Source organism: Solanum verrucosum, unplaced genomic scaffold (genome assembly GCF_900185275.1).
Source record: "Solanum verrucosum unplaced genomic scaffold, falcon-dt-bn FXZP01000121.1, whole genome shotgun sequence".
Taxonomy (NCBI): Eukaryota; Viridiplantae; Streptophyta; class Magnoliopsida; order Solanales; family Solanaceae; genus Solanum; species Solanum verrucosum.
In genome coordinates this window covers 85,016-100,156 of record NW_026020509.1, presented here as the reverse complement: position 1 = coordinate 100,156, position 15,141 = coordinate 85,016, and the positions used below count along the sequence as shown (strand labels likewise).

The 15,141-nt window shown below is 34.3% G+C and overlaps 2 protein-coding genes across 2 annotated transcripts; both read right to left on the bottom strand.

The window, feature by feature from the left end:
• Positions 1–2,822: 2,822 nt before the first annotated feature.
• LOC125809691 (flavonol synthase/flavanone 3-hydroxylase-like) lies at positions 2,823–4,374 on the bottom strand. Its single transcript, XM_049489286.1, has 3 exons — positions 4,001–4,374; positions 3,296–3,617; positions 2,823–3,105 (listed from the first exon to the last, which is right to left on the bottom strand). Exons 1-3 carry the CDS (start codon positions 4,348–4,350, stop codon positions 2,833–2,835), a joined length of 945 nt encoding a protein of 314 aa, XP_049345243.1. The 5' UTR covers positions 4,351–4,374; the 3' UTR covers positions 2,823–2,832.
• A 389-nt stretch (positions 4,375–4,763) lies between these two features.
• On the bottom strand, positions 4,764–10,518 carry LOC125809721 (NAP1-related protein 2-like). Its single transcript, XM_049489317.1, has 10 exons — positions 9,787–10,518; positions 8,590–8,712; positions 8,447–8,497; positions 8,197–8,268; positions 7,983–8,096; positions 7,833–7,894; positions 6,967–7,048; positions 6,770–6,826; positions 6,624–6,668; positions 4,764–4,955 (listed from the first exon to the last, which is right to left on the bottom strand). The coding sequence occupies exons 1-10, from the start codon at positions 9,895–9,897 to the stop codon at positions 4,887–4,889; spliced, it is 786 nt and encodes a 261-aa protein (XP_049345274.1). The 5' UTR covers positions 9,898–10,518; the 3' UTR covers positions 4,764–4,886.
• Positions 10,519–15,141: the final 4,623 nt, after the last annotated feature.

Below are 15,141 nucleotides of genomic sequence, written 5' to 3'. Positions count from 1 at the left end.
ATGAAAGAAGAGTCAAGGGAGAAACGGAATTATACCCGCACTATTTATCAATAAAATCACGTTTCTTCATATTTTATTTGTGATTGTAATTTATTTTCTGTCATTTTAAAATTTGTTATAAACAAACATATATACATAGTTCTAATCAGTGTCTTTTAAAACAACGACTTTTATCAATTATAGAAAAGAAACATGGTTCATAGAAGTTGAAAATAGATAAAGATAATTACGAAAATCTGAAAGTGGGAATAAGATATGGAGAAAGAGATGTAACTATCAAAGAATCGCATTTTGCAGATAAATCAATTTAACAAAAGTCATTTTCTGTTGCCTTTTTGTGTGTTGTCCATACCCTAAATTTTCCAGAAAAAAAAACCCACCTAGCTAAGAAAAAGAAAAATAAATATCTTAATATCTTATCCAGACAAACTTTATGAAAACCAATCAAAAGACACAAAAAATAACTAGTATCTCATACATATATCTTATTCTGATTTCTAAGGATGTACATGGACGGACAATATCTGGAGATTTAGAGAAAAATACCAACACACATAGTTCCAGAAGCAGGAGTTGGATTAATTATAGTTACACGTACTTTGTTTGTCATCTTATGCTTTTCCTATTTAATGTGAAAAAAATATGACCTTAAGTCAATTTATAACTAAAATCATTTAGTATTTTACTCCTTGATTTTGACACATATATAAAAAAAAAAAATTTAATATCATCAATCATAAAGGGTATTCGACTTGATAATCTCTATCTCTTCCTTAAATGGATAATTACTTTCTCTATCACAAAATATTTATTCGATTTTTAATTTATATGGTTCTTAAGAAAATATTAGTTAAGAGGGTATTTAGCTATTTTATATTTATTTATCTCTTAAGATATAATCTCCTTCATTGAGTATTTACTTATGTGTGATAATTGAGATCGATGTTTATAGTCCTCAGGAACAATTTTACAAAAAGGATAAAATTTAAAAATTTATCTTGATATTTTAAAATGACTAGTATTTTTAATATGATGAGTATTTTGAGACATAAAGGGGTAGATAAGTTAAATGTTGAAGCAAATAGTTGAAGTTATTTTTGTTTCTCTAAAATGAGTGACTAGAGGACATGAAAGAACACCAAATTATAATTATTGGGGAAGCAAGAGCTATGGACCTAGTTAAACACCTAGGTCCAACAATTAAGGTGGCGTTTTAATTAGATAAATTTGAGGGGTTTAAGGTTAGAGATTCAAGATTGTGCGTTACGTTGGTTGAATGATTAAAGAGGAAATGATGATTACACATGGCTCCTCATAATAATAAAGCACATATATACTTTTTCAATCACAAGATGAAGACAACGCCACGTCACACCCAACAGTTAGAAAAATATTTTTAGTATCAATATTCATGTGAAAAGTAAAGGATTAATTAAAGGAAAGCAATTTTTTTCCAATTAAAGTGCTCTAATAAAATGATGCATGCAGCAGACATAAGTGTGCATAGAAAACGATATAACCAAAAATAATAATACTCATTATTTTGTTATGTCACTCTTGATGAGCATTAACATTTTTATTTTTGTGAAATGGGACCTACCAGAAATAATTGATTGTGAAATTGAGCATAGAGAACTGTGGTAGGTAAAATAAAGGTTATATAATTAAAGGTTAGAACTATTTTTCAAACTTTTTAGCTTGTGTGATGAAACCTATCTCATTCTTTGTTACCTCTTTAGCTTACAAGATAAGTAAAATCGGTTTAAATTTCTTCATTATTAGTCAATGAAAAGCTACTAATTAATCTCCCTTTAACATTCTGCTGGATGTTAATTGATTTAAGGAAATGAGAATAGGGAAAATCCAACTCATAGTTAAGGTGTGAAAAAAACTCTCATCGATTTTATTAATTAGACTGTAAGATTTGGTGGCTTATTACTTTGAGAAAAGACGATAGCACGATTTTCCTTTTAAATAAGCTGATCTTTCATTTTTGTCTTTAGAAATCAAACTTATACCTAACAAGACATAAGCTCTTTAAGGTCATGGGATATTAACTTAGGAGATATTACGATATGAAAATATAAACTTAAAAACCGACAAAAGTGCAAGCGCGGGCCGAGCCGATTGCGTTTTGCATGTTGGACTGCTCTTTCTGGGCCCAATTTATAAGAAGAGAGTTGTGGTCAGCACTCAGCCCTTTTGTCTAATAAGAGTGGCCAAGGCCTACTGACTTGCACTTTTCAAATTTCGACATTGCCCATTACTATTAAACAGATTTTCTTTTAGGAAAAGTAATAAAAAGAACACTTTGGGATCCATTTGATTCCTCAAAGTTAATCCTTTTCTATGTCATGGACAGGTAGGGATCTACCCCCCTTGAAAATAAGCTTTAAATATAATTGTTTCACCTGACTTGAGTCCGTATCATACTCTATACATTTATTTTTTTGTACAAAGAAAAGTAGTACCAAAGATCGTTCATAAGCTACACTACTTAAATCTATGGAGAGCAAAAACTCCATTTCGTTGATTTGTATTCTCCCACACAAGCTAATATACTTAACATGTCAATAAGCATATTCTGTTTTCCCCTTTTCAAGACTAATAAAATAGGCATGTTACCTTCAATATATCTCTGAAATTTTGGAACTTGAAAACAAAAAAACATATATAGACCTTAAATGACTTTACTCATCAATGGGGTTTACTATTAAAAAGCTCAATATCCTTGATAAATCTATTGATAAGTTTATAGCAATCAGTATGAGAAAATTGTGAAAACCATGAGTTAATGTCTTATAAGTTACAAGTCATTTATTTTGTGTAATATTACTCTTCAGTGATTGCATAATGCGATATGGTAATCTCATCTTCGATCCTGGTAATGTGCTTAGACTTGCTTTCTCTTCTTTTCTGTAGATACTCTTTATACAAGAATGGCCTGTATTTTGGTGGTTCTGCAATCTCTTTTGTGAACTGGGGCAGTGGTTGTATCCACTTATCCCCTGATAAATTGTGGAAGAACGCAAATGAATTCCTTGATCTTCCATTTGGTCTCACCACTCTATGGCGTGGACTCTTGAATTTGTCCTTCGTAAGGACCTGTTCACGTTGTAACTATCAGAATTCATTCCATTACAAATAATTACATCCTAGCTAAAAGTCGCTATAGGAAGTCATATCCTGAATCCGCCTCTATAGCTAACTATTGATTTTTACTAATGAGATAGCTAGCTGCTACTCAATTTGTTTTTGAGAAGTACCTTTTTCATTCACAAATACATTTATTTACCTGAAGAGCATCATCAATGTTGACAACAAGGGTATCTGGTTGTGGGGCTATTAGGATCCATTCGCCGTCCTTTTGAACCTCCAGGCCTGCAACTTCATTTTGTAAAACAATTGTGAAGCAACTTAAATCTTTATGTGGATTTGATCCTATCCTTTCTTTCTCTGTTGCCGGCAAGTAAAATAAAGCAATGAGGAAATCCCAGCTTCTGTCATTGTTGAATTCTTCAAGAACACAGGGAGGAAGCCCCAGACACTCGCTTAGGATTCTTTCAACAACCATTCCTATCTTCATGAATTGGGAGAATAACTCTTCCATCACCTCTCTGAAATGTTAAAGAAATTCATCATATAAATAGATGATATTGTTCCACTTGCACAAGATATGAAACACCAAAGTTTATCCCCCCTCTGCAAATCAAGTGAAGGACTAAATGCATCATGCTGATATATGTTTATTAAGATCAAATATATTGTATTCTATTTGGGTCTGGAGAGGGTGGGGTGTACCTCTACCTAATGTGAAATTGTATAGCTAAACAATCTGATTAAATGATAAAAAAGAACCCAATTTATTATACACACACATTTTAAACTTTTTCTTTATGTACATATACATAATTCGAGTTGAAAGCAATTGAACCCTGTATCCGTTCTAGATTCACTTATGAAGTATTAGAAGACAAAAGGCTAAAAATTATGCTCATACCGAAATTGAGGAGGATTGTCTGGGAAGATATTGAAGTCAGAACCAGGTGGAAGCATAATAAGGAATTCACTAAACTCATAAGAAGGATTAGGCTTCTTGTTATAGCCTGCAGGAACAGGTACATTAGGCAGTGGAGAACATTTGAGTTTGGCTTCAGTTGGAGATTCAAAGAAAGACTTTGACACCTTCAGAGCTTGACTAATGAGATCAAGGGGTACACCATGATTCACAATTTGGAAAAAACCATACTCACAACAGGCTTTACTAATTGTATCAACAATTTTGCTCTTTTTATCTTCATATCCTTCTCTGAAAAATAGACTCAAATCTACAGTTGGTACTTTTGCCATTTGTTCAATGTCAACTTGGTTTGGTTGCTCGATGATCAAACGATAAAATTAATCTGAAATTTTGTTTCAAAATTATTATACTTATCCCATGTGCCAAGCGTCAAACAAGAAAGAATAATATTCTAGTCACTACAAACTGTGTTGGTATCATCATCTTCAAAATAAAGTATTGTGTTTCCACCTACTACGAATTTGGAATCAAGTGGATATTTAAATGAAATATATGACGTTGTTAGTACTTAGTACCAGGTCAAATATGTGAGCTGACAATTTACTGGTATGTTATTTCCTTAAAGAGATGAGTAAAACCTTTTTGCATAGGAAGAATCATGAAGTTAAAAAATACGTACATAAAAATTAAAAAGATTATAAGTAAAGGTTAAAGAATGAATAAGAAAAAGTTCATTGTAGCCAAAAAGAAGTCACCACTATATATAATTCAATTTTTCTGCAATATTAAGCTTCTTTACAGATAGCAACTATGATGATTGAAACGTCGAAGAGAAATCAAATCAAACACGAGGTCCATTAACAGTTCATTTATCTTCTTCATCTTCGTCGTCTTCCTCTTCCTCCTCATCACCTTCATCTTCAGAGTCTTCGCCCTGCATATAGGAATTCAAATCAAATCAACCAAACCATACAAAGACAGAAAAGAACATCTTTCATTTTACCACCATATACACAATTTATCTATTATAATTTAAAAAATCAAGAAGAACTATACATTCATCTTCCAAAAAGAATGATGAGCATGCAGTAAAAGACCCCATTAACAAGTTTTGAACCACAAAATATCTCTGCATTGTATCCAGAATATAAGTCATATGCCAAATTTAAGTTGAGGAACAGCAGAGGAAAGGTAAGAAGAGATAGGGGCACTTGCACATAATTGCATTTCTTCCTCCTCATGTTGTTTGGTAGAATTGGAAATCAGAGTTTAAAACAAAAGCAGGCTTTCCTCTTTCCTGCGGCGAAAATCCCAACTCCTCATGGAGTCATACATGTTCTACTTTTACCTCTTTTCGGCTAGGAAAGTGAAACAACAGTAAGAAACCCGCTCCCTCTTCTTATCCTAAACAAAAAAGAGTGAGGTTCCACCAAAAGGACCTCTCTCCCTAGGCCCAAGGGGAAGAAAGGAAGAAAATAAACACAATTTCTTTGTCAGAATAGATACTTTATTGTTCTCAAAAACAAAGACAACTTTGATCTTCTGAAAGGAAGAGTACCCAACCAATACCCTCCAGGAAGGTAAAACCAAAAGCTATGGTTTCATCCTCTTCCTTATATTATGCATTTGTTTTTATACTAAGTTAACGTATTTTCATTGAATAGCACCAAGAAGGTGCTGAAACAAATGTATTTACAAGTATAGAAGAATCCCCTAACTCCCCTTTATGATTCTTTTAAAGATGGCATCTTTTTGAGGCTTCGATCTAAGACTTCCTTCACCATACCTTCCCTTTTCTCCCTCACATGTCTCGACTCCGCCTTCTATTACACCCAACTTGATATCCACCCAACTTCTCATCAAAATGCAAGGTAGACGAAGTTTTAATTTAACCCACAATACAGCAGCAACAAGTTTTCATGAAAACTAAGATGGAAATGTAGGATAAACACCTAAAACACCGAAGCCCCACAAACACAAAGAACTATATTTCTTGCAGAAAGTTATAATGGAGGTTTGTGGTTTTATTGGATTTCATACAGCATTGCAGCTATTAAGATTGTAGTAAAATCCTATCAGTCACTTGGAAGGACATTTCAAACTGTTAACCAATTATACTACCAAATGCTGACAGTGTGTGCTTCTTTTAGACATACATAAAAGAAGGAAAGTCTTGAAGAAACTACCTACAAACTTGAGTAGACTCTTTCTACTTGACGTGAGAGAGAACGGGGGGATAGAAACAAAATTATCCCTAGTATTTAAGAAAACCATTAAACTACGTAACCACTATGTAATTCTGAAGTCAACAAAAGCAACTCAACTCACAAGGACAACAAATCGACTTAACAATCAACCAAGGCCACAACCAAGCAGGGTCAAACACTTGAATTCTACAACTAAAGTTACTAAGGCTGCACTTAGAAACTAGAAACTTTGTCCAATAGTGCCCTGTCACCCTCATACCACGTGGGCCTAGGAAAGAAATAAATGTAATCCCAAAAGGAGGGTATATTAGAGCCACAGATGACTAAGTATGACTTAATATATAGCAAATGATGTGCACAAGTTATGACAACAATTAGCAAGAATGTTGCTATACCTCATCACCACCTTCATCACCCTCAAAATCTTCTTCATCAGGCTCCTGTGGTAAAGTAAATCTCAGATAATGTTATCAAGTTAAAAGTGCATGACTAAATCTTGATTAACAGATCAAGGAAACAAGAGATGCAGTATGGAACTAACATTGGTAAAATAAGTTAAAGGGTTTGGCCACAAGTCATCCTTGATTATTTCAGCAACCTGCAAACAAGAAAACAAAGGTACAAGTTTGAAAATGCAAAAAACTTTATGCACCAAAACACCTAAATACGCTCTCCTTCTCCCATCCAAAAAAAAGGACACCACAAATCTTAATTATTTGCCGAAGATTTAGATTTTACCTCATCCTGAATCTCCAGAACCTCATTTTCATCATCATCGCTGTCATCTTTTTTATTGACTTCACTGAACCAGGTGAAGAAGCTGTATGGAAAAACAAGCGAAAAGCAACTGAGATAGGATGACCATGAATATGACACTTAGCAGTACAGCTAAAATTAAGAGTGCAGAAGACAGCATTGAGCATGTGTTCAGTCTCTGTACCAACTTAGTACCAACTACCAAGTAACTGTGACTTTATGAGGATAGTCACAGAATGTTGTAGACAAAAGACTTAGTGAGTGCACAGAGTTGTAAAATAGTTTCAACAAGGCTGCATTAACTGCCATATTTTACACTATTACTATTTGGGAACTCAAATAGGTTTTCTCGAGAAAGAATTTTTCCAAAACATTTTATTAATATTTTTAGTTATAAAAAGTTATTATTTGCCATACTCTTATATAGTTCCTGAATATGTAACTTCTATTTCAAAAATTGGATGTCAGAAATCAATGCAAAATTAGTGATTTGAATCATTATATTTAATCCTGTCATTTCTTTTTGTGATGGATGGACCAATATATTTCGCACTTGACTCTATAGTGAAGTAAACACATTGCAGCAGGCAATTAGGTTAGTTTGTTATTTCAAAGATCAGAATGAGCCAGTTATAGGTGAGATTTAGTAAGAAAATGTGCTGTACAAGAATCTGTATTCCTAAGGTAGAGATCATAACCTGGTTTAATGTGTGAGCAAACCTACTTTTCTCTTGAACGAACCAAGGTTCCAACAATATATCAGTTGCAAGTTGACAGACTTGTTATAAACAATTAATAGCCTTGCAAAAAACTAAAAGTCCTAAGAAATGCTAGATCTGTAAGCTGACCTCTCTTCAGCATGGGATCGCTTGTTTCCTTTCTTCTCCTGAGCAACACCATTAGGAATGCCCTTCAAAAGTCAAACAACATATATAGTGAGAGGAAAGGGATAACATAAAGATGTGTAACAATTGTCAAGTAGCAAATTGGCGACTCACCTTGCCTTCTTTCCATTTTATTGGTGTAGCTGTGATTTTTGTAGGTCCATCTTCAAGAAAGGTATAGGTCTTTGAGAGCTTTGAATTTTCAAAAAAAGGATTGGACTTAAAGTTCTGTGAGGAAGACGAGGAGTCATTAGCATTCTACATCCCAGCAAACACAAGAGTCTAATGTACTAAATTACTTTCAGCATCAAGAGAGTAGTGAACTCACAAACGCGATTGAATAACCAAATTTCACATCTTTCGAGTCTTCCACTTCAATAGAACTTAAGAATTTGAAAATCTAGCAAGAAAGAAGGCAGTAACATTATGAGATTCATATCAGAACGAAAGCAGCCATTCAAACTGTACTTAGACAGTGTATCAGATGAGAGACTCTTTGCTAATTGAGCGGGTGTCAATATTAGAGAAACAGTAATGGTTTGCTTCAGAAGTTTATATGTAACAAATTAGAATCAAACCTTTTGGTCCTCTTCAGTTAGAAGGTCACCAAGAACAGGATGACTCAAAAACTGCAAGCAAATGAGATCAATTATAGTGTTAAAATAATCTTCAGAAATCCAGAATATAGAGAAAAAAAAAGGATCAGGATGGGGCCACTAACAGCAGTCAACCAGAAGTCAGAAATAGAGTTAATGATATCATTTCGCTTATCATAAACAGGCTTGCGGATCTTGTTGTACTTCTGTTCTATTTCCAACACTTCCTCGCTTGCTTTCTCATTGATCTGCCAGCAAAATTGATATATCGGTTAACATGTAAAACCAAGGGCATCCCATCTTATCTTACAGTTAAACAGCAGAAGAAAAACTTCTAGCAAATTGATCTAAGTTAGTTATTGTGAACCAGTAAAAGTTGATAGTTTGCTGAGTGATTAAGCTTTCAGTGTGTAGCTGAAAAAGCTAGAACACTGCAACACTACCAGTGATATCCAGTTTATGTCCACACTAAAACAAGGAACCATATTCTCATGTCAGATACATGGACAAACCAGACAACTTTTTGAGCAATGTTAGAAAACATACAAGGATGTTCGATGCATTAAAAGCTTACTCAATCTTAACAATGGAAAAGGGGAAATTAAGGAGTGCCAAGCTGCAACAAATTATATTAAAGACATAGACGATCATCGGAACAACTATGTCCCAAAAATAACACAAAATTGGCAGTTATTCTGTTTTCATCATAGAATGATTAGTCGATCATAGAGTCAGCTACACCGACCTTCTATATCCATCAGCAATATTCTGGCACATATTATAAACAGCATATTTCAAGAACCCCAAACCCAGCCACCCAAAGAAGAAAAATAAAGAGACTTTCCACTCGGACAACCTGCTCTGCATTGAGATTAACTGTTCAACGCACTACCTAGCTAGAACAGGGACGGATGCAGGGGTAGAGTGGAGCTTCCGGGAACCCAGTGACTTTTGGGTAGACACTAACTATATAAGAAATATTTGACCACTAGCAAATCAAGTGCTTGGTTCAGCGGCAGAAATTGAAGCTGCTAATCTAAGCCGCCCCCTAATTTGCTCGAATCCTCTTGGATACCTTATACTACTAATTTATTTGAGATCACTGGGAACCCATAAACTTCAAATCCTGGATCTGCCTCTGAGCAATAATTAACTAAACTTAGCTCCTACCTAATTCTATACAATAAAAATTGAATCTTTACTAGTTTTAGATAAATCCTTGTCAAAAAAATAAAAATTACCAAGTATTGGAATGAAAAGGACTCAAATTAGGTAAATATTTCCAGGATTTATTGTTTGACACTAAGGACGATAGAATTTACCTTGTCAAGGTCATCTTGTATTTCTTGCAATTTTTCAATGGAAAAAATGAGCTTTTCATCAATGTAGTTTTCCTCTTCCACTTTCTGCTTCTTCCCTTTGTCAACCACCATTATTTTTTCCCTTTTGCCAAACACACAGCAGCTGAGGAACAGAAGCTGCTTAACTGCTTTTTCTTGATTTTGCTTAAACCCTAAACGGCAATAACCTGTCTCTTTGAGACACAATATATTAAGGGTTTTAGGGTTTTTCACACCCAATAAGTGAATGACACTTAAGCACTTTTGCTTTTTGTCATAAGCTGTGACTTTGACACGTCTACTGTGTGACAATATATAAGTGGAATTATTATTATTATTACTACAGTTAAAAATTAGTACTACTGCTGCTGACTTGACTCTAATATTAAAAAAGTAAATTTTTCTTTTTCTTTTTCAGTCGAAATATAATAAATAGGTTAGTATGATATAATAAATCTCAAATTTAATGTGAGAAATTCCTTGCTTCTTTGTGCATTTGCTGTTTTTTGTGCTTAAACTAATAATAAGAAAAAGTTGAAGGGAATATCAGCTTTAAATGTGAACCACTTTTATAACGTGAATCATTTTTATATATCAATTCTAAACGATAAAGTTGAGGAGTATATCAATCTTTTTCCGTTGATTAAAATAGAAACAACCAAAATTCATTTCACTTGGCAGAATTTGGCCCAACAATCTTTTCTCTTTGGGCTTGACTGGCTAAGGAATTTAAGGCCCAAAGGCTTAGGTCCCTTTTGATGATGTTTTGAAGAAGGATAGTATTGAAAGAGGATAAAATAAAATTAAAATAAAATCTTATCTTATCTTTTTTGATAAGGATGCTTACAATTAATTATTGACGGGGTTAAACTATAGCATAGTAGCATTTAATTTTCTCAAAAGATAGTTGAATATTCAACATGTCATAATTTTAACCATTTTATATATGGTCACGGCACATATCACTAATTCTTGGTTTAATTTTGTATATATGCACTCTCTTGTTATATCAAGTTACTTATTTACTTAGACTACCATTGTAGGTAATTTTAACCTAATAATCTTTTTTTTTAAAAAGAAACATGTGCTACAGTTTGTTAAACTTTATATCTATTTATTTAATTAAAATAAAAAGTGAAATAGTGAACGACAAAGAGATACATTTAAAGCATACGTTATCGAAATCGATTCGTATGTCAGTCATCCTCAAACCTTAACTACGACATTGATATCCAACTTCTAATGGTCCATTTTGTGCAAAACATTCCCATAGTAGGCCTACAAATTCATTAATGCTACAGTAGAGCTGTTATATGGCCCAAAATGTGATGGCTATCTAAACCGCCCAATATTTTAAGAGTTGGGTATAAGATAATTTCATATTAGGCTAATTTTAGCTCACCCTAACATAATTCATTTTGGAAGTGATCATCAGTTTAGCTCATTATTAGAACAATTATGGTATATTACTATATTTTTAAGATTTACTTTAATTTGAATTTATTGTTGAGATTTACTTTGATTCTTTTAATGGGTCGGGATTTGGGTCCTATTACTTTGGTCCCAAGTCGAGGTCAGGTCCCAAATCCAGGTTGAGGTTTGGGTCTCGATTTTGGGTCAAAGTCGGGGGTTGGGGTCGGGTCTCGAGTTCTGAGTCAAAGTGGAGTCTTGAATACCGAGTTAGGATAAGATCTCTGGTTGGGGTTGGGTTTAGGATCAAGGTCGAGTCTTGAGTTCTGGGTCGGGGTTGGGTCTCTAGTACTGAGTCAAAGTCGAGTCTAGAGTCTCAGATCAAGGTCGTGTCTTGAGTCTTGAGTTAGGCTCATGTCTCGAACTTTGTGTCAAAGTCAAGACTTAAGGCCTGGGTTAGGGTTGGATTTTGAGTCTCGGGTCATGGTAGGGTCATAAGACTAGTGTCTCGAGTGTCGGGTCGAGGTCGAGGGTTAAGGCTCGTGTCTTGGGCTTCGAGTAAGGATCAGATCAAGGTCAAGTCTTAGGTCATGGATCGAGCAAGGGTTGAGGTTGTGAGTCAGACCTAAAGGGTGGACCTTAGTAAGAGGTGGGGTAAGAAATGTGGACCATTTGAAAAATTAAAATTGGGTCAAATTGGACCGGTCATGACTCAACCCATTTTAAGCCCATTCTATTTCAACCCAAGTAATTTTTGGACTGATTTCAGGCCAGACTCATTTATTAACTTAGTCAGTGTTTTCAAAAACGTTTTTTGGGCGAGTCTCGAGGCGAGTTTCGGGGTGGGGCGTACCAAAAAGGTACCGGGGCGTAAATTAAAGACGTAGATTCATAAGGCGTAAGTTCTAAAATTTGAGGCGTAAGCCTCAAGCATAAAAACGTAAGTCATGGGCGTAAAAAGCGTAGGCCCAGGCGTTTTTAATTTTTTTAAACATTTTTTGCTTTAAATCATATTTTTTATTATATATTGGTGTAATGATATTTCTCAAATAGTAATTATAATACTTTTTTTTCTTCATTATTAATTATTACTCCCTCCGTTTCATAAAGAATGACCTGGTTTGACTTGGCACGGAGTTAAAGTAAATAAAGAAGACTTTTGAATCTTGTGGTCCTAAATTAAAGTTATGTCAAATGTACAAAATTGCTCTTAATCTTGTGGTCTTAAACATGTCACGTGGAAAGCAAAAAGTAAAATGTTACCCAAAAAGGAAAGAGGTCATTCTTTTTGAAACTGACTAAAAAGGAAAGGAGGTCATTCTTTGTGAAACGGAGGGAGTAATACTTATCTTAAATAAATATAATTTCTATATATTATAGGTTATTTATAAAAAATTATTTGTAAAATCATCCAAAGGTTTACTTTTGCTTATTTTATTAGTAATAAAACTATAAAATTGAATATACATGAGATTACGTTCAGTAGATCCATGGGACTTACGCCCCGTGTCTCGAGGCTTACACATCACCCCGTACTGTAAACGCCTCGCCTCACTCCCCGACCTTTTAAAAGACTGAACTCAGTCAATTTTAACTTGTTCAATTTCATTTCAATTCGCTCATTTGACCCCCTATTGCTACCAATATGAGTAGAAATCATCTCCACCCTCAATTCTTTAGTGCTAGGACACTCGGGGCGGATCTACATGATAACATGTGGGTTCATGCCAAACTTACAGTTTTTATTCACACATTATTATAAATATTAATTTGATAGTTAATTTAATTATTAAATTTTAAATTCTGACTCCATCGCTGAAACCCCCTTTACCGCATAGGTGTGCCTAGTACTATTGGCCAGATTATCATCAATGCTATATACTAGTTGACACCTAGATCAAATCCAAGTAGTTGCAGGAAAAGAATGGAGACAATCTTTTGAGAATGAATATTTTAGTTTGATGTCTTCTTCATGCAATTACGGCCTAGCGCTTTCGCCATCTTCTTTATAACTTTGTTGACAATAAACCACATGGCTCCATATGGTAGTTACCTTAGCTTCTCCATCATCAATAATACTTTCTTTTTTCTAGCCTGAGTCATATTAGATCGTGCGTGAACTTGTGTTATGTCTTATAAAACTCTCACTTTCCTCTCTTATTCCAATGTGATTCACCAAATTAATGGATCGTGTACACCCCTTTTTCATAAACTTGTCAACCTAGAAGCCTCTTAATTAGTCCTTAAGTGTGAGTTGCACGCCCTCGTGAGCATCACATACAACCCCTTAGGGACTCAGAGTCCTCACTAAAGTTTCTCTAGGCTACTCCATGATCGAGTTCAAATGTGTGTATCATGAGAACTTATGTTACTCCTTATAAAACTCTTCATTTTCCTCTTCGATCTACTAACTTCAACTAGAGGCGGAGCTACTGTAGAGTTTGGGCGTTTGAACTTTAATTTTTTTTAAAAATAAATAAATAAATTTCAAACCCACAAACTTTAAATTCTGACTCCGTCTCTTGAATTAATTTTCAAAGTGTGGTTCCCCTAACATATCATGTTCACCCCTTCTTCAGAAGCCTGACGGGCGTCAAATGTGTCATGTCATCTCCCTGCTCGTCATGCGCCAAATTTGTTGGTTACACTAGCTAGCCTAAAAGCATTATTAATAACATGCTACTCATGTACATTTTCGACAAAATCATTAAGAGTATTTCTACCCCTTTGTATATAATTCCTTTTTGCTGAATACCCAACATGATTTTTTGTTATTGCACATCAAACACAAGTATCTCCTATACCAGAATTTTAGCCTAAAGGATTGTTTGGGTGAAAGTGAGAGAAGAGAACTAAGACAACCCCATCTTAGTTGTTGGATGGGTACAAAATTGAATGTTGGTACCCAACACATTTGGGCTACATGTGGTTTTGTCATTCCCTTTTAGTCCTCCAAATTATTAAAAACTCATATTCCACATTAATCCATATACTAATATAATTCAACTTAAAAATATCAAAGCTCACCTGCTTCAACAGTTTTTTGGATTCCTCAACTGATTGAACACGTGATTCCTGTCGAGAAACTAAGGAATTGTGTTTTATAAATAGGACAATTGAAACTCTTAAACTTTTTAGTTTAATGTCTCAACATGGTACGTGTCAACGCTTATCTTTTGTACTTGTTCTGTCTAATATGGTTATTGTTTGTGACAGTCCTTTTTATTCAACAACTAGAACCAATATTTAGCTAGAAACATAATGGGATTGTCCTGTTTATATATGTTTTTCGAAACACAAAAATTCAGGGACAAATTTATATAGTTAGATGGACTTGATAACAGTGGTGATTAGATCAACTTGGATGCACTTTGACTATTCCACTAAATAGTTACTACCTGTCACGTATATATATATTGTATAGTACAGAATTGCAAAGTCTTAAGCCTCTAAAGATCAAAAGTTTGCTAGTAGGAAAAAAGAAGAGAAAGCATCGTTTGGGGACATCAATTAAAAGTTCAGAGGTGTATCTCAGTTTGAAGTAAGATTCTGTTTAGGTAGGAAGAAGTCTTTTCACATTGGTGCATGACAACTATTGGATTTGGATTTACTTACTCGTACGTAGTGGTGGAGTCAAGTTTTTCATTAGTAAATATGCATAATAACAAATTAGTACCTATCTACACCGTGTAATTTGACAAATGGCATTTAAAGGTGGCTCCGCCACTGCTCGTCATAAGTAAGGCAAACCTGTCTAGAAAAAGTAGCTTTAGTTGCATTAGATGATCAAATTGGATGTACCAACTATAGTATCAGGTGAACACACAAGAAAAGGAAAACATAAACAACCAAGATACCTTTTTTCTTTAGACAAGGGTGGCCTCAGGTGACAATTTTTTAAAAAAAATATTCTCTAAACTGGGCCTT